The 19,692-nt window shown below is 41.8% G+C and overlaps 1 protein-coding gene across 3 annotated transcripts in view; it reads left to right on the forward strand.

Annotated features, from left to right (window-relative positions):
• TANC1 (tetratricopeptide repeat, ankyrin repeat and coiled-coil containing 1) overlaps nucleotides 1-19,692 on the forward strand; it is a 233,035-nt gene that overhangs the window by 157,733 nt on the left and 55,610 nt on the right. For all 3 annotated transcript variants that reach the window (XM_088474775.1, XM_088474776.1, XM_088474777.1), the window contains exons 8-15: nucleotides 1,290-1,412; nucleotides 2,064-2,345; nucleotides 4,240-4,394; nucleotides 5,011-5,242; nucleotides 7,633-7,799; nucleotides 11,117-11,724; nucleotides 15,118-15,226; nucleotides 17,445-17,567. In XM_088474775.1, the coding sequence (XP_088330901.1) occupies nucleotides 1,290-1,412; nucleotides 2,064-2,345; nucleotides 4,240-4,394; nucleotides 5,011-5,242; nucleotides 7,633-7,799; nucleotides 11,117-11,724; nucleotides 15,118-15,226; nucleotides 17,445-17,567 (1,799 nt within the window). The remainder of the gene's footprint in view (nucleotides 1-1,289; nucleotides 1,413-2,063; nucleotides 2,346-4,239; nucleotides 4,395-5,010; nucleotides 5,243-7,632; nucleotides 7,800-11,116; nucleotides 11,725-15,117; nucleotides 15,227-17,444; nucleotides 17,568-19,692) is intronic.

The raw sequence follows: 19,692 nt of genomic DNA on the forward strand, positions 1-19,692 counted from the left end.
TGCGACTGAACGGTATACAGTCTAAATCCCGACATCACGACTATCTAATCCCGGCAAGGGTCTAATGACAGCCGTCGAAATCCCGACGCCTGTCATTTTACCTACGCCGGGAGCCCGACGCCCAGCATCCCGATCGAAGGTAAGCCGGGCGCGGACAGCCGCGGGAGGGGGGGAGGGTTAGGTTAGGGGCTCTCTGGCGGTAAATCATACTGATCCCGACTGTACTCGGGGCAGATTGCCCTATCAAAACAATTATCAATTTTGATAATTAATACATGCATTCAATGATATATATTTGCTTTTGTGAACAGAGCCTAAGATCACAGGCTACTTGAGGTTATTGTCAAATTGATGAATGTAGGTGGATTGTACACATTTCAAACATAGAGTATACCACCTACATAATACAATAACAATCAATGTACTTTAGGCAGAGTATAAAAATAACACCACTTTTGCCACCCTGAGAACTGTTGATACATGTTGAAAGATGAAAGTACGTTTATCAAGCTCTGGGGGACCACCCACTGGTAGACAAAGCAAAAGGATGGGGAAAGGAGCGGCATAATAGCAAGGGCAGAAATACAGGACTTGCTGCTATCTAGAATCTGAAGGCTCATAGTGGCTCTAAGTGATTTTCATTTGTGGGAATTAAGTGCTTCTGTAGACAATGTGGAGTCTGAGCCATATTGTAGAGCAGTGTTTCCCAAACGCAGTCCTCAGGGAGCACTAACAGTGCATGGTTTCCATTTATCCTAGTTGGCACACAGGTGTATTCATTACTGGCTGACACCTTTTAAAAGATCCACAGGTGGAGCTAATTATTTCACTTGTGATTCTGTGAGGAAACATGGAAAACATGCACTGTTAGTCCTCCCTGAGGAATGAGTTTGGGAAACACTGTTCAAGACAATGCAGCTCGGTATTAAGGCAGCTCCAGTATGTTCCCACTTTTTTTTTTTTCTCCCTTTTTGTCATATTTTCTCCGATTTGCAATAGCTTGGGTTGAATGTATTAATTGAAAATGAAAAAATAAATGAATCATCATCTACCCTTATATAACCCTAGTTTGTTTATGGAATGTTTTTATTGAGACTGAAAAGTATGCAGAGCCCGCACAGTAATCAACAAAAGCACATTTTTGTAACCAGTATAAAAACCGAGTAATCCTATAATCTTGTTAGTAATTTTTCTGCATTACCCCTGATAGAACTGTTACTGCGCATCACTGTTCTGTAGTACCTGCCCATCTGCCAAGATTATGGGTTGTAGCCATGTCTTTCTTTCAGCCACAAGTTCCACAAAACTGGAAGATTTGAGTTACTTGGATGTACAACGAAATGCTCCTTTGCGGACCTCCATCCGTATGCCTTGGCATAACACTGGGACTCGCGTGCAGCAGGAAATCAAATGTAAGAAATATCTTTAATAAGATTGCAACAGTAACTTCTCGTTTTGTTAGTACATCCAATTGAAGAACCATCAAATGATCGTGTGATGCCGAGTAATTGCTTCCCAGGAACGTTTATATAGTTATACAAGTGGCTGGGGCAAAGTTGGACAGACCCTCTGAGGTTAAGCAGAATGGCCACACACATTTATGTGATGTCACATTGGTGGGTTGCCATATGGAGGTGTACATATTATAGATGTATATGTATTCTGTTGAAAACAATATTTAATTTCTTCATATATAAGAGGTGCTGCTCTATGGAAAATTTGTTTGGGAAAAAATGTTTATTTGGCAAAATTTGACTAAATTAGGGAGAGATTCTAACTATTTCTCTAGTATGTTCTATTAAATTATAGCTAAAAAGCTGATTGGCTGCTCTGGGCAACTTTAGAATGTTTGTCACATGTCCCCCATAATGCCTTTCTCACACTTGCCTGCTCCTGGCATTAAACTGGCATTGGCTATGGTAAGTTTAGTCCATATTGCCTAATTGCATTTTAATCTGTAAGTGCTCTATATTACTAGGATTTATTAAGTGTTTAGTTATTTTTGTGGCAGCTGAGAAGTCGACATTTCTTTTTTCCTGAGACTATTTCTATGCACTTTGCAGCTCGCTTTGTCCCATACAAGCCACAAGACATTCTTCTGAAGCCGCTGCTGTTTGAGGTGCCGAGTATAACAACAGACTCGGTTTTTATTGGAAGGGGCTGGCTCTTTCAGGAGATAGAGGAGAAGATGAGAAGATCAGAGGTCCCAGAGAACCGAGGGGTCGTAATTGTTGGCAGTGTTGGATTCGGAAAGACGGCCATAATCTCCAAACTGGTGGCACTCAGCTGTCACGGGACTCGCATGAGGCAGATTGCTTCCAATAGTCCGTCTTCTTCTCCAAAGGGTTCGTTAACTCGAATGGTGGCTATTTCAAGTAGAATCAAACATGGCAATTTTACACTGGGGGCTTGGTAGTAAAATAAACATGTACATACATGGGCTGAGCAGGCAGGCATATACGCCCGACTTCTGCTGGGTACACAGACACATGTGACTAAGCGATGTTTCTTTTGAAAGCAGATGTAATTAGGCATCATGTAAACTGCTGAAATATCTCTATTACAGCAGAAGTAACTCACCATCTTCTGCCTTCTAAAACAAAATTGCTAAAAACCGCTCTCAAAAGCATATTCTGTGTCTGAGTGACGAAGAAAGCACCAATATGTGGTAGTGTAGCGTTCTCAAAAACAGCCAATAAAGAGCATTTTACTAGTCCTGACGTCTATCCTCATTTACCCCTAACCACATACAAATTATTATACTTCTTTCCCAGGCATATATTTGGCACTTTCCCGCTGCATGTGTTCACAATTGCATGAACATGCCCTTGGTGTACTGTACCTAAATTAGAACACCCCCATCCAGACTCAGATTGCTGAGGATAGGTGCAAGTGGCTGAATGTTGGAAATCTGTATGGGCACACTGTAATGAGAATACACACTTTGATAACATGCAAATTGCACCACGCCAACTGGCATAGCACTCGATATGCAACAGCTCCACAATGTTTGTGATATGTATATAATACTTGACTTATATCTGTCTTCACAAAGTACTTACAGACTCACTACTACTTGTGCCACATAGCATGAATGATAATGCCATTTTAATCCCTGGTGATTGCATCAGATAGCCACATGGCTTGTGGCAGTGTATGGTTATTTTTGAACTGTACTTTGCACCTTCATACAGTGGGGGCAGCACTTTTGTGTTCTGAACTAGTAATGTGGCAGGTAGAATTGGTGATGTCACTGGTTCCTAGTTAATTGATGGGGCTATATTCTTATGAATATTGGGACAACCCTCAAAATGGCTGCCTCCATTTTTATAATGTTACAGGAGTACTTCAACACAATATTGCTGTCTTTCATGTGGGTTTTCTGCAATTTAGGGGTCGATCCTATTAGGTATGATGATCTCGCGTGTGCGAGTCATCGCAGCAGTGGCCGCACTTTACGGCAGCCCGGTTTTGCCTAATATTGCTCGCAGCCCCATAGGGCTCCGAGCAAAATTATGCAAATCCAGGCTCGGGTCGAGTAGTAAAGGGTGTGCGATGCGGTGCCGTTGCCGGAGTTTAAACGCTGTTGCAATGGCACTTCGCACCTAATTGGATTGACCCAATAGAGTCAGGATAAAAGGAAGTACTCTTGCCATGCCTCAACCTTTACAACCAACATTGCTATTATCATCAATATTTCCCCCTAAAAAAAATTCCCCTAAATGATTAAATGACATTATCCAATTATAAACTGTATCCCTGGCCTATATACAGACATGTATTCATGCTCCTCGTATTTCCAGCACTGCTGGAGTTGCTGTCTGTTAATCGTGAGGTACTAGGTTTTGCTGCTGAGGTACCAGCCTCTGCCAGGAAAAAAAAAAACACACTGCAAATAAACAAGGAATCTCCATGGAAATGACATACGGTTGCCAAAAGACAAATCACACTTCATTTTGGGATGATTTCGCTGGCACAGCTGATGGTTAAAGCTGCAGGCCGTTTATTTTAGATATTTAATAGCTCAAATGCTTCCTACCAAATCTATACATAAAGCAATACATATAGGCCCCTCTTTATCCAAAGTGTGTTTATTTTATAGTTCTCCATCCCAACTAGTGTTTTATGAGGTTTGTGCGATATCTAATTATATTTTCTCAGCACTACGTAACTACTGAGGTGTGAATCTGCTTTTTATTAGCTCAAGGCTAAAATAACAGTTCATTCTAATTTAAATAGGTAATGAGCCCACTCAGGACATCCCACTGTCTCAGACATCTCCGCTGAGCCTCAATATGTGCGGCACTATGAACACCATGAAGATGCTGGGTTCTCGGGAAAGTCCAGAGCACCAAAAATTGATGGATGATTCACTAAAGCATCTGGCTTCCAAGGTAGCAGCATTTCTTAACTTGTGCTGGAGGAAAAATGTACAGTTTATGAAAACAACTTAGCAGAAGTTACAGCAACACTTCCCCTTAATCACCAGATCTCACATGACTCTAAAGGAATCTGAGTTTGACTTGATATACATATAATTCATTGGGTAAACTTTATATATGGTTGTGGAAAGAGGCAAAACTGCTAACTGAATTTATCAAACCTTTAGCAAAAAAGTGTTGACTTATTTGTACTTGCCCTCACTGTGACACCCAACTTTCCCTCCTTCTTTTTAACATGCCATTCTGGGTTCTTGCACTGGAGTTTCTAGTGACCCGCTTGCTTGGTTACTGTTAGAACAAACCTGCCGTTTAGCGCAGCACTGCCACCTATTTTAGTGACCCCTTTGCAGTAAGGAGTGGTTATTATTAGAAGCAACCTGCCATTTAGCGCAGCACTACCACCTATTTTAGTGATCCGCAAGCGGTAAGGAGTGGTTATTGTTAGAAGCAACCTGCCGTTTAGCGCAGCACTACCACCTATTTTAGAACAGTTACTGTTCTATTTTCCATTTTAGAGCTTCTACTTGATTCCATAAATGAACCTGTGTGTATCGTTCCTTGTCTACAGGTTGTTGCGTATCATTACTGTCAGGCGGATAACACCTATACGTGCCTGGTGCCAGAGTTTGTGCACAGTATCGCAGCCTTACTGTGCCGCTCACACCAACTGACCGCTTACAGGGACCTTCTTATCAGAGAACCTCACCTGCAGAGTATGCTGAGCCTGCGATCCTGTGTACAGGACCCTTTGACCGCCTTTAGAAGAGGAGTTCTGGAACCAATGACTAACCTTCGTCGAGGTACTGGGCGGAATGGGAATAGTGGGCTACAGAGCCATGCGTCATTTGCTGCTGCTGTCATCCATAATTGAAGTGATGTTGAAATATAGATGTGTCCTCATACACGTAGCCTCAATAGAGTTGCAGGGTACCATCTTTTTTTTCTCTACATTTTGCATCTTACTCGCATCACAGATGCTGCAAAGCACAACTCAGGGGTATTCAATATGAAACGTCGAAGTTAACGTTTCATATCGGAGTTTTTTTCTGCGTAATGTATGGTGCGCGCTCCCCTTATCCCCGTATTCAATATAAAATTAACGAAAACGGGAAACTCCGAAGTTGGATTTGCGTAAAGTTACGAATTTTTCCTTAAAATAATTGTAAGACCCCCCGTTTTAGCCTTTAATTGAAAGTCGGAGATTTAAATAGCTGCAGCAGGTGTTTTTTTCCCGACATTGAAGAAGTGATGCAGAAGAGCACTTAGGTTATTTTTTTCATTTTTTTTAAGTGGTCCCATCAAATTTGGGGTACATGAAAATGGGTACTAGCATATTTTTAAGTCCCTAAAGTAATTTTTTTAAAATTCTGCATTTGTGCACCTGCCGCTATAAATCTATTCTAGAAAACACCTGCCACATACTTGCAGAATAGCCCTGAACCTATTTCCCTACTGTTTAACAATTTTTTTCCCTTTTTTTTTTTTTTTGCACCCCAATTTTTAAATAAATTTTTTTGGGGTGTCCCTATTTTTTTTTTTTTTTTACTTTTTGTGACACAGTTCTTTTTTAAATGTCATTCTCAGGGGTGCAGGCTATTTTTTTTAAGCCTGCACCCCTAAACCCCAATTCTGCACTTTTTTTCGACACCTATTCAATGGTGAAAAGTTATCACCGTTTTTTATCAAAGACTTGTCAAAACTGTGATAAGTCTTTGAAATTGAATAGGATGTAAAAGTAAAACCTGCGATAATGACGTCATAATTGCGATATTAACGCAAAAACGATGTTATCGCACCCATATTGAATACCTCTGAAAGTGTAGTACAGACACTGGGCTGCGACTTTAACCGCACAGGAATTAGTTTTAAACACTTACAAAATCACAGATGGAAATTGGCGTGAGAAAAATCCATCGTAGCCCTTTGTACACGCATTCAGACTCATTCGCACACGCACGTACAAATGTCGCACATCATATTGATCCGTGCAATCTAGCAAAGTAGTTTTGTCGATTCCAGTTGTTTTATTTGTGCGAATAAGACGCTCGGTGCAGCAGAGCCGCTCAGGACCTGGCGCATCACGCAGGACTGTTTGGTGCGACTGAAGCAACAGTGTATGAGGACACGTCTGTATATGATGCCGATATATTTTTCCATTAGCAGTGGAGCATATAAGCATTTGGTGTTCTTTATTACAAATCTAGAACCTATTTATGCATCGTGGCCCAAGGTTAGCACTAACTGCTAATTACTCCATGGTTCAGGATTAGTGTGTGTTAGAAATGAACTTGGGTCAAAGGTTGTCGGTCAGCTGGACAAATTCTTAGAATGACACTTTAAACGTGAATCTAGAATAATCTGTTCATCCGTTTGTAAACCCTATTGTACACATCCATGACAACAGAAAGCGTCCGTGAAAGGGCATGAGGTTCTATATACGCAGGAGGCGATGTTTTGCATTTGCAATGTTTATCTCTCAAGGGGCCTGATTCATAGTCACAGCAATGCCGATGTTCACATAGTGGAGCGATTTTTTTTGCTACTGCACATTGGAGAAAATCCCTGTAAACTCCTACAGCGCATGCTGTAAGCACATAGGCGCTGTTGGGATTGAGACGCACTGTATCAGAGATGTATTGGAAGAGTGCTTGCCATTCCTTGGCGGTGGCTAAACAGACGCACTGTCTGTCTTATGGGCGTGTTATGGGAGTGACGCTCAATCATTCACATTAGGAGGCCATGGGGCTGGTGCATTTTTCGATTGGACGACCGATGGTGTCTAAAGACGCACCAGGTGGTATTACAGTATCTACAGATGCTCAGTGTGTGCGTCCCCTTCCTTCCAGACTCAAATGCTCAGATATACACCAGGGAAGAGATTTGTAGCGATATTTGCATACAGTCACAGACTGGCAACCACCAAAAGACACAGCTGCGTCTGCATCCAGTCCAAGCATCTGGATCAGGCCCAATGTGTCTGTTTGTGGCTGGAATACACCGTTGTCCAATAAACTGCTTCCTCCATCCAGTGTCCCATGGGTTAGGAAATCTTTGTTTTATAGAAAAACTTCCTAACAGTAGCACAGCCTGATTACATGTCGTTCTGTTCCATCATTAAATCAGGACTTCTTACTGTGAAAATAATCCAGCCAGATTGGTGTAGTCATTTTTATTTTTGTTATTTGCACAGAGCGAAAAATCCCAGAGGATGAATTCTTCATTTTGGTCGATGGTTTAAATGAAGCAGAATTTCACAAGCCTGATTATGGTGACACCATTGCTTCTTTCATTAGTAAAATTATTTCCTCCTTCCCACCTTGGATGAAGATTATTTTGACCGTGAGGACCAATTTGCAGGTAAACCACATATCCTACTCCCTTTTACAGAAGTGCTCAGTAGCATCTGATTTATATCTGCAAGCCAGCGGCTGCAGCGCTTAGAGGCCCATCATCTTGGAATATATAGGTCTGTTACAACTGGGCTGTAAAACTTTGCTCAGTCTTGCATCTGCTGTCTTTCTCTTGTGTCTGATTTTAACACTTCGAGAAAGAGCGGTCGGAATGAGGTTACAGACCAACTCCCACAAACTGTACATGTCCAAGCATGTATGTAGACATAAGCTTGTACAGCTACATTTAATAAGTGATATTAGATTAGATAAGCTCAAGTTCTAACTGACAGATAAGTCCTTTTCCAATGCTACTTCCATTTTAAGGTGCGTATACATGTAGCGATATAAATGAGCGATTTTAACGATATCGATTAAATCCTTCATTTTTAGGTCCCTACAAACTCACCGACGACCAGCGATGCGCGGCCACATGTGGACGATAGCGATATCGTCCATCAGCTATGCATGCAGGTCAACTATCTCGACATCGAGCAAGTTACTATAGTGACCCGCAATCGTTGATCGCGAGTCGCTATAGTCGTCGGTGAGTAGGTGGTGTGCTGGATGATCGATATTGATCATCCAGTACACCAGGGAGCGTGCAGGATGATCAGCCAGTGATATCGTATCGCTGGCAAATCGCTACATGTGTATGCACCATTAGGTTTTATAATTCTGATTTCTGAGGTGCTGGGTTGGTGCATTCATAAAAATAATTGATTTTATAAAATGACCTAAAGTTAAGTAAATTGTTGTCAACTTTCCAGGACTTCTGTTATGCACAGTTAGATCATTATAGTATGTTCTATCTTTGTATGCAGAGAGCAGCCATGATTGTAATACCTGGAACTGTATTTTTTTAATTCTTAAAACTAAACCTTAATAATCAGCACATTTCCTCTAGGACTACATTCTGTATGACTCTTGACACATGGGCACAGTGCAGTCATCACTTGTTAAATCTTTTGTTGCTAATGATGCGTGGGACTTGGCCTAAGCACTGCAGGGTTTAAAATGTGGGAACGACATAGCTAAAAGGCTTCCCTTTACAGTTGCTGTCACTTGGACCCAGAAGAGGCGAAAATGAATGACATCGTCACATCGGACCCATAATGACATCATTAAGGACCTCATTCAGAGCCGGTCGCACAGAGCGTGCGGTCGGTCTGAATGAGGGGAGGACCTCTTGAATTTTCAAGACGTCCTCCTTTGCGGTGGTAAGGCTGTGGGTTAACACCCACAGCCTTACGACCGCCTAAGGTGATGGTCGCGATGGTCAAGACCATCGCGACCATCGGGGCTTACGACGAGACCCTAGAGTAGGGTCTCACTTGTCGTAAGCCCCGGAGAGCTTCTGGCTCTGTAAGAGCCGGAGGCTCTCCACTGACATCACTAGTAATGTCAGTGGGGCCTCCCCCAAACGGTAGGCGTTCCCATGGGAACGCCCCCGTTTGGGCTGCCACCCCCCCCCCGGCCCGCCTTCAAAACGGGGCGAGCTGTCAATCAACATCGACAGCTCGCCCCCTTTGGATCGAGACCCGCTACGACCGGTGCTGTCGGTCGTAGCGTGTCTCACGCATTCGCACGGCGGCGCCGTCGTGCGCATGCTCTGTGGGGGGCCATCGACCCGGTCCGAGCGCATCGGCGCTAACGACCGGGTCTGAATGACCCCCTAAGTCTCACCACTTCCTGTGTAAACATTGCAGAACTTTTTAAAAGCAAGGACAAGGTCAAAGAGCATTAAAAGTGCTTCATCTCCTCCATCTGGCACCCACAAAAACAGGGGTACCATCATTGAAAAAAGTGGAGTCTCCCAATGATGTGACCCCTGAGTAGTGATCATGTGATCACTATAGCACACTCCTGCTTTGCAGAAATCATTATGAAGTTCATCCTGGCTTCAATAAACTCAGGGGCACTCATATCAGACATAGGAGAGAACCCTTTTTCAAATAATGTGGACCCTTGGTGGTTATTGATGGTTGATCATAATATCAACCTGCACTACAAAAATACTAGTACACCTGACAGATGGGGGAGGGCGTTTAACGTCTATGCCCAAATCACTTACATCCTATCATCGGTAAATGCAGGGGTCCCCTCATATAGGAGTAGGTTGTCTATTTATGCCTTGTTGAGTTACCATATTTTGCCTACATATTCTGTTTCATTCAAACACGTAAAGAAAAAGAAAAATGCATTATAATATTGAAGTACATATTTTATTATGAAAATCAGCATGTAGAAGTCTACTTCCTGCCATTTTGGGAAGGTGGATTAGTGCTGAAGAAAGAACCAAAAAATATTTCTTGGTTGAGGTTACAAAGTAAAAAAATACACACATTTGCTTTCAGTTCACTGTGAATAAGAAAAGTGCGTTTTTTGTTGGGTAATTTGTCTTTTCCTTGTGAGGTGAAAAACACAAACTCTTTATAACTTCAGGGATTCCAAAGTCATCTGAAAAAAATAAATAAAAAATCAAGGTATAATTTTTGTGGGTACTGCATAAGTAATGATTGATGTTGGAATGTAATTGCCAGCGAGGGGGGTTAACTTTAAGCGATGTACTTTGTGTAAGAGAAGAAATGAACGTAATAGCGCCATGTTAACCTTTCCATTGATAAACTCGTGAGAGGGAGCACTTTCTAAATGCATGTAATCTGGACCGTTCCTGTCACACTTGACTTTAATTAAGCATTTGATACCATGGTAAAAAATTTTGTTCATTAATTTTATTTTTCTGTTTTAAACCACAAAATAAAGAAAATGTTTCACACACAGACAGATAGGACCTCTAGGTATTTCCAGAAAAACAATTCTTTCCACAGACAGATCTCTCTGCAGCACTCTGTCAGTTTTTCTCTCTCATCTTTGGATTAATGTCTTTCTCGTAATCCTACTTCATATGCCAAAATATCTAGAAGTCATTGCTGATCCTGGTGATCACATTACTTGCTTGTGTTTGTACGCCAGGCAATTTGCTAAATGCAGTTTGTGGAATGGAAAAACGTTTGAGGAAGTGAAGTGGTTTTGTCATATGCCTGATGTCCAACCGAATTTTTTTTTTTTTTTTTTTCTTATCTCTTAAAAGCAGCTAACCATCTGCTGATTGTATAAGCCAATGCTTCAGCAGCCTCCGGCTCCACAGCTGCTACCAGTTTATTAATATAAGGCTTGCAGAGCATGCTGGCAGTTGTAGTTCTTCAACAGTTGGAAGGGCAAATATGATCTGCTTGTCTTATAACTCCTTTAACAAATGTGTGTTTTTTATTTTAATTCCAGGAAATAACAAGTTCGCTGCCCTCATCCAAGATTTCCTTAGATGATTTTCCAGAGAACAAAGACCTCTACAATGACCTGAGCGCCTATATACAATACAGACACAGCACAAGTCAGGAAATTGCAAACAATATCTCTTTAAACGGGAAAACAGATGCCAACAGCTTCAGCAAGCTGAGCGATCACTTGGTGATGAGGAGCCAGGGCTCCTACCTTTACCTGAAGCTCACTCTGGATCTTTTTGAAAAGGGCCACCTAGTAATCAAGAGCTCAAGCTATAAAGTGGTCCCTGTATCTGTGTCCGAGCTTTATCTGCTCCAGTGCAATATGAAGTTCATGTCTAATTCCGCCTTTGAGAAAGCACTTCCAATTCTGAACTTGGCTCTGGCCTCATTACACCCCATGACGGATGAACAGATTTTCCAGGCCATCAATGCAGGCAGTCTTTATGTTGAGCAGAGCTGGAAAGATTTCCAGCAACGTATGGATCTTCTCTCATGCTTTTTAATTAAAAGAAGGGACAAGACACGCATGTTTTGTCACCCGTCTTTTAGGGAATGGCTTGTATGGAGAGCGGATGGAGAGAGCACGCAGTTCCTATGTGAGCCACGGTAAGGGATAGAGATGGTGGAATCTGAGCAGTGCCATGTTTTTAATGCATAAACTGCACCCAAATTGATTTAGATCTGCAAATTATTATTAAGAAGTTTTCTGCGGTTGCTATTTGGGAAAAAATTAACTTCAGGTCTGTCATTTCTAACTTACCAACTTATCCTGAGCTTCCTTATCCCCATCCTCCCTGATTTTCCTGTTCCCCTACTTAAGAAATTACAGCAAGTTATGTCAAATTTTTTAGTTATTACCAGTGGTGGATTTTACCCATTGGCTGCAGGTCATCCCCCAAAAGTATAAATCCACCACTCTATTTAACACCTTTCTACACTTCACCTTTTCTCATTAGAGTGATGCCCTGGGGTGGCTCAGTTGGGCTGGTTTGGGGGTGTCCTGCGCTCTGGATTTCAACCCCAGTATGTTAGGGACCTACCATCAGAGGTTACCTGGATGCGGTGGGTAGGCCCATAGGTATACAATTGGGAAACCGGCTGCCTTAATACCAACAGCCGCCTTCCCGACTGTCATATCCCGGTGAGAGTGAAATGCCGGGCGTCTATAGTCATTTCCCCGACGCCGGGAGACAGGCGCCCGGCATCCCGATCGAAGGGATGCCGGGCGCCGCGAACGGACAGCCGTGGGGGGGGAGGGTTAGGTTTAGGGCACCCGGGGGGGGACTTAGGGTTAGGCTAGGGGGAGGGAGGGTTAGGGTTAGGCACTCCCGGGGGGGACTTAGGTTTAGGCAGCGGGCAAGGGGGGGGGGGGGGTTAGGATTAGGCACTTGGGGGGGAGGTTAGGGTTAGGCACCCCTAAGGAGGGATAGGTTAGGTTAGTTTATACTTACCTTAGCGACCATCGGGATTTCCAGCGCTGTCGGGCTTCCGCTGCCGGGAACTCTGCTTTTGTCGGCCAGGTGCTGCCGGGAATCGATACCGATTCCGGCCCATAACCGTGGCCATGATTATGCTAAAACCTTATTTATTTATTGCATAATGTTATTACAAAGTGTAATATATATAAATGGTAATGTTGGAGTTGTGCACTTGTACTTTTTCTTTCTGTGTCTAAAACAATAGTCTCAGCAGGTAGCCCCTCCCGTTTTATATATATATTCAAGGTGTGCAGTCTAGGGCTCTTCTCCGTAAATCCACCACTCCTCTGTGAGCCCCCAGTCCCGGCCATTACGTGAATTAGCAGTCTCTTCCCATTGGAAGCGATTTCTCCTAATCACAACTCAGACAGGTGTTTTCTCCCACTGTCAGTCCAGACTGCCATTAGCAGAGAGAGTGATTCCAATGGGAAGCCTCTTCTGCTTTTATTACAGCAGCCTTATTCAGCTTCTAGGGACTGCAGCTGATGCGTAATGAATAGGAGCTGGACAGCGGAAGGTGAGGGGCTGCTGCAGCCTGGGCAGCCCCTCCACAGTAGGAAGGTAGGAATCACTGACTGACAGTGTGTGCAATGCAATTGTTTCATCAAATCAGGGAATATGCCTATAAAAAAAAATAAAAAAAAAAGTTGACGTTTACTTTAAAGGGGTAACTTCAGATAATTAGAAGATGTATTGTCTTGCACATACCCTCCTGAAGCCTTTACGGACTACATTGCTGCATCTTTCAGGCTTTTGTCCTTACTATAGAGCCATTTATGTGTATCATCAGGCAGAGCGGTTTGTGGTACCCTGAGATACCCCTCTTCCCTATATAAAGCTGTGCACACATCAGATTACCAGAGTGGAGTTGTTTAATGTTTCAGGGCAATGTAAATAATGTTTGACTGATGAGCTAAAAATATACGTAAATAAGCACATACGAATACCACCAACATAAAGCAGTGCATTTAATAAACATTGCAGGAGGTGATCCATAAGACGTTGATTGCACTTGTAATAGTACATTTGTAAATACAGGTTGAGTCTCCCATATAAAAAATGCTTGGGACCAGGGGTATTTTGGATAACGGAATATTCCGTATTTTGGAATAATTACATACCATAAAGAAATAGCTTGGGAATAGGACCCAAATATACACACAGAATGCATTTATGTTCTATATACACCTTATACACACAGCCTGCAGGTCATTTTATACAATATTTTTAATAATTTTGAGCATCAAAAAAAAGTTTGTGTACATACATGAAATTCATTTATGTTTCATATACACCTTATACACACAGCCTGAATGTTGTTGTACTGTATTTTAATGATTTTGTGCTTTAAAAAAAGTTTGTGTACATTGAACCATCAGAAAGCAAAGGTTTCACATTCTCAGTCATACTAAAAATATTCCGTAATTGGAATATTCCGTATTTCGGAATATTTGGATATGGGAGTCTCAACCTGTAGTACATCCGGCACCTATACTGACTAAAAAGTGATTAGTAAACACACACAAGAAGAGTGACACTGTAACCTGATCTTGTGCCTTTTGAAAGACGCGGGCTGGGAGGGCAGGAGATTCAGAAGTTTGACTTTTTTTTTTTTTTTTTTAATGTTAGTCTGTTTAGCCAGTTCCCTTATCCCTCTAGGTTCACAAGATGTTTCCTGTTGTAGCTGTTTTGAGCTAATGTAGGAAATCATTATGACTGGAGTTGGGTTCTGTGGCCATTATGGAGTAGTCACTGTGTCATCACTAGAGCAATGTTACAGCTTCCAGCACGATGAGTATACTGGCATCTATTCAATCAGGATTATCCTAGAAAGCGAGGCCTGGGAGGTAAAAATTGTCTCTGTTAATATGCCCATCCCAGTGCCATCATAAAATGTGTTTGCAAATTTGGCAGCTGGTTTTTAAAGCCTCAAAATATAAATTTGAAGTCTTAGGGGTCTATTTACTAAGCCTTGGAGAGAGAGAGAAGGTTGATGGAGATAAAGTAGCAACCAATCAGCTCCTAACTGTCATTGTTCAATCACAGCCTGTAAAGTGACTGTCGCTTTAAGAGCTGATAGGTTGGTACTTTATCTCCATGAACTTTCTCTCACCAAGGCTCAGTAAATAGACCCCTTAGTCTTAAATGGGAAATATAGCACATTTCCTGTTTGTGTCCCCACCCCCCATGAATGTTTGTTATAATATAAAAACATAGGTTATGTGAATGGCAATGCTGCTTGCTTTGTCAAAGTGAAATGAGTATCTGCTGTACAGTAGACTCAATAGAACAGTGCCCCCAGTGGGCAGATAATTATTATTGGAAATTGTAGATCTGAATGATTTACTGTAACCAGTGACAGCATCTCCGACATCACCGTGTGCGACTTTTTACTCCAGAATTATTCTTGTAAAAGAGCCAATTTTTATATTTGTAATATGGATTATTGTTGAGCAGTATCAATAGGAAATATGAGACTGTTACAAACTGAATACATGTAATCCCTTTCCTCTCTGTTTAGAAGCGGCCATGCGCTCTTGGCGTTCATGTTTTCTCGACAAGAAGGGAAATTAAATCGGCAACAGACTATGGAGCTGGGGCACCATATTTTAAAAGCACACATATTTAAGGTACTGATTCTGCATGCAGAATAAGGAGTGGATTGCCCTTGTATAATTTATGCCAATGTACTTTATTTTATATTATTATTATTATTGGTATTATTATTATTTCATTTATTTCACCTTTTGTGACACTCTTGTAATGCACAAGTCGTACAAATCTTTATAGGGTTACATAACCAAGCAAAGACTACTTGTATCTTCGTAACAGGCCTAGAGAACATGTAGCTCTCCAGTTCTTTCATGACTAATGCTTCTGGCAGGCTGGCACTTGTAGTTCCGCCACTGCAGGAAAACTATAGATCGCATGGCTGTGGTCTGCACAGGCTATATGACCATCCTTGACTAGATTGGCCAACACAAGGTAGCTTCTGTAGTTTCTTTATCCAACATATAGAAATGGAGTTTCTGCTTGCATCCCACACATATTTTTGTATTATCCCATTAAATTAAAAATTAATTCAAATCTATTATTTTAACCTATGTTGGAATGCTGGCATGGTTAGGGTGGGACATTTGTGTGGTTTGTAAGAGTGGGCACTCCCTGCTGACTGATACATGTCTTTTGTATACAGATTTGAATTGATTTCTTATAGTTATATAATATATACTGTATAAATAAGGATGGATGATTGTTTTATTTTTTTTTGTCAACTAATCACCCCCTCTAATCCTTTGGGAGGCAGGAACAACCTCAACAACACAAGTCCCTAGTTGGATTTTGTTTTGCTTCCATTAGTCATTAATACATATATCCATTGAGATCTATGGCACACACAGAACATACATTAATGCTGGTGAACTGTAATGCAGCCTCCACCAACACTGATGCATCTTAGGTGCATATGATATGTTGTTTGAGCAAGCGGGCCATATGATGAAGACATTTTCCACCTGCAGATGACTTTAATACATTGGCATGTCCATGTCCTCTTGTGACTTTTACTACATTCGTTGATTTGTCTTTCTGACTTATTTCTGATTGAAGCAAAGTATATCTTCAAACAGAATGGTCTCTTGTCATTGCCCTGGGGTGCAACACATAATTGCTTTCTGTATACAGTTGTATCTGACACAAAGCTATGTTGTAACCCAGGGCAACGGGAGATGAACAACTTTTCTTAGTTATAGTAACTACTGCAATTCAATTCATAGTAAAAGCTGAAATTCTGCGTTCACCATGTGCTGCAAAATGGGCGTACACATCGTCCTGTTATGTTCTCAGGTGGTTTCTGCTGGAAATAACACACAGGCCTGTATTATCTTTACATGCACAGTTCATTAAATGCACTAAGGCCAGAAAGCAGGAGTGGAGAATGTCTTGCACATTTTTCTCTACAAAATGTTGTTCACAAGCAACAACCACAAATCCGGTAACTACAGACATTGAGACATTAGATAGGAATATTCCTAGAATTATGGACATTCGTCCTCATTCATCATGTAGGAAGAGATCTCTAGAAAATGTTTTCTCTAAAACCTAACTTCCATTGAAATGTTTATCGAATTGACACTTTAGAAGTAGCAATGGTGATAGCCTTTAAAATTTAGTAGCAACAGCGACACCCTTTAAAAGAGCCACACATCTCACTGCACTCACTCTAACAAAAATGATTTTGGGGTTCTGTATTAGCTTTCTGTGTGTCACAGTGCCTAACCAAATATTACATTATTTACATTATTATTACTAGTATTAAGTCCTTAGTTTTGTTATTTTATTTTATTTTTTTCAAACAGTCTTATGTTTTAGAGACTTTGTCTACAGCTTGAGGAAACTTTCCGGTACGATGTTTAGCCGGTGATGCGATGGCCGACATATCGGGTGGTCCCCACACACTTAGCGATCCGCTGCCCGGCCACCCGATATGCCCGCACCTCCCCTCCTGCATAGCGCTGCATGGGATCGTACATCGCTTCTCCAGATCTCTTGGGCAACATGAAAGATCTGGAGGAGCGATGAACGATCCCACGGGAGCGCGCACACTAGCCGATATCATACCCACACACGGAACAATATAGCAGCGATATCGTTCCAGTCCGTCGGATCGGCCACTATATCGCTCTCTGTGTGGGCCGCTTTAGATGTATATTATATATATTTTTTGCATTACATTTTAATGAAACATTTATAATATATAAAGTGTTGCTTTTGTCTGTATACAATGTGGTTTTTTTAACCTAAAGGAACTGTTTAATAGAAATTATTTTTTTTTATTCACCATTTCAGGGACACAGTAAGAAAAATGGGGTATCCTCCAGTACCCTGCAGGCTCTGTGGATTGGGTACAGCACAGACGGATTGTCAGCGGCTCTAGCTTCCTTGAGGAACTTGTACACCCCAAATGTGAAGGTAATGATTCAACAGAAAATCTGCTGCCTGTGCACTTTGCAAAGATGCTATTCCAAAGATGCCTTGACTTTCCGCTCCAGTTGGCAATACAGAGCCACAAAGAGCTGGACCACAATCCTGGAAGCGCTCTGTGCTCTTTGGATGTCAGTCAACTGAGGAAACTGAGGACACAACTAAACAATACCTTGGTACAGCGGTCAACACATGACATTGGCAAACGTGATCTGTAACAATTCACAGAGCACGACTGAGCCTTTCATGGCTAGAACAATGTATGGGTTGTCTCCACTCTGTTAATCCACCCAGCCGAAACAGATCCCAGTTTTAGAAACCATGGTCAAGGGAGAAAAGCCTATGACTAATAAAAAGAGGAGACGGAGAGGATTTGTATTTTACAATTTAGCAGAACTCAGACGATTGTTAAATGGAATTTTCGCATGTACATGGAAAGTTCTCTTTAAGATTATACAAGATAGACTATCATTTTCTGTAAATTATTAATGTTGACCATTTGATCACAAAGGGGCTTTGGGGGAAACTCAATTGTCGGCGAAGGGTGTGAGTTGCTGCTGACAACTGACAGCATTTTAACACAGCGACAACAGCAACCCGGCTGGCCGAATGGCCGATTTGCACTAGAGTGTTCGATAACCTATGGGGTAGCGAGCACTTTTGTGTGAGGTCCCACTGCCGTAAAGCGTGGCGGCTGCTGCACAGATTCGGCCAGTTAAACGGATCTCCCTTAATTGAATTCCCCCCTTCATAGCATTGTGATTATGGCATAGACAATAAATGTCTTAAGATTATCTATTGATACATTTAAACAGTATTATTGGGAAAAATACATGACAATGTTGACCGATGTTCATTCCTGTTTGGTAAAGTGACATTTAAACTACCCCATTGCCTGCAGTTAGTGGAGGTAGACATTATACGTGAGTCTAGCCTATTGATTAACCAGGAACTATAGACAGCTCTGTGGTGCGTTCTGCCTCAGCAATACTACTGGCTCCTGGCAGATGAATATTTAGCCTATGGAGGCCTGGGCAGGGCAACTGTGTGCCCTTTTACCACGTGCTGCCTTCTCCTCATAGCTAATTTCAGCAGGCATTGAAATGTGAAATGTTCTTTCACTCCCAAAGGGTGTGAAACCTCAAATGTGTATAGGTGGTGGGTCCACCTTATGGTGAGACCCTCCCAGTTCCCAGCTATATTAAGGCCATTTGTTGACTATATTGTGTACTGTAGGGCTGCTCACCACTGAAATCCCTAGTATAAGTAAAGGGCTATATTTTATTATTATTCCCTCACTCACTATTTACTAAGCCTTGGATGGAAATAAGGTGAGCAGAGATAAGGTACCAGCCAATCAGCTCCTAACTGTCATGTCACAGGCTGAGTTTTAAAAATTAGTTAGGAGCTGATTGGCTGCTACTTTATCTCCGTCCACTTTATCTCCATCCAAGGCTTAGTAAATAGACCCCTCAGTCAGAGCGTGCAGCTAGTATAGTACGGAAACTCCAGCAGAGTCTGCTTTACATCTGTTTCCATTCAGCTCATTTCACTATCAGTTTTCCCACCCCTGAAAGGCTCATTAATCGAGCACTTTTATTCCTCCTTCCTGAGCATTCTGTACCTGTCAAGTGCAGCATTTTTCAATTATAGTAATATGGGGTTATGATTACAAAAGACCTCTCCAACTGTGTGTTAATTGCAGCGTTTTGGCTGGGCGTATTCTCCTCATGTTCATTGGTTTGTGTGAACAGAGATTATATTTGTAGCAGTTGAAAGTTTATGCCGGATTAGCTGAGCCAAACAAGCAGGGTTTTCACTAGGAAACATAGATGAATTCCACTTCACTGGATATAGTGGGGTTTGCTTGTGTTGGTCTAATATCTATGTCTGATTGAGGAGACGTTTCAGGAATCCTATAGCTGAGCTTTCATCCACTTTTCCACACATTATTTTTCTTCAGTTTGGATACCGGAGTTTGTTCTTACACAGATAAATATATAATAAATGAGAAAGTGTGTGTGTGTGTGTCTGTCTGCCTGTTTGTACTTTATGTACTGCACTGAACTGCAGGCACAGGCTTATATGTACCAGTGGGGGGCAGGCAAAGCTC

The sequence above is a fragment of the Taudactylus pleione genome, unplaced genomic scaffold (assembly GCF_031769625.1).
Source record: "Taudactylus pleione unplaced genomic scaffold, aTauple2 ptg000156l, whole genome shotgun sequence".
Taxonomy (NCBI): Eukaryota; Metazoa; Chordata; class Amphibia; order Anura; family Myobatrachidae; genus Taudactylus; species Taudactylus pleione.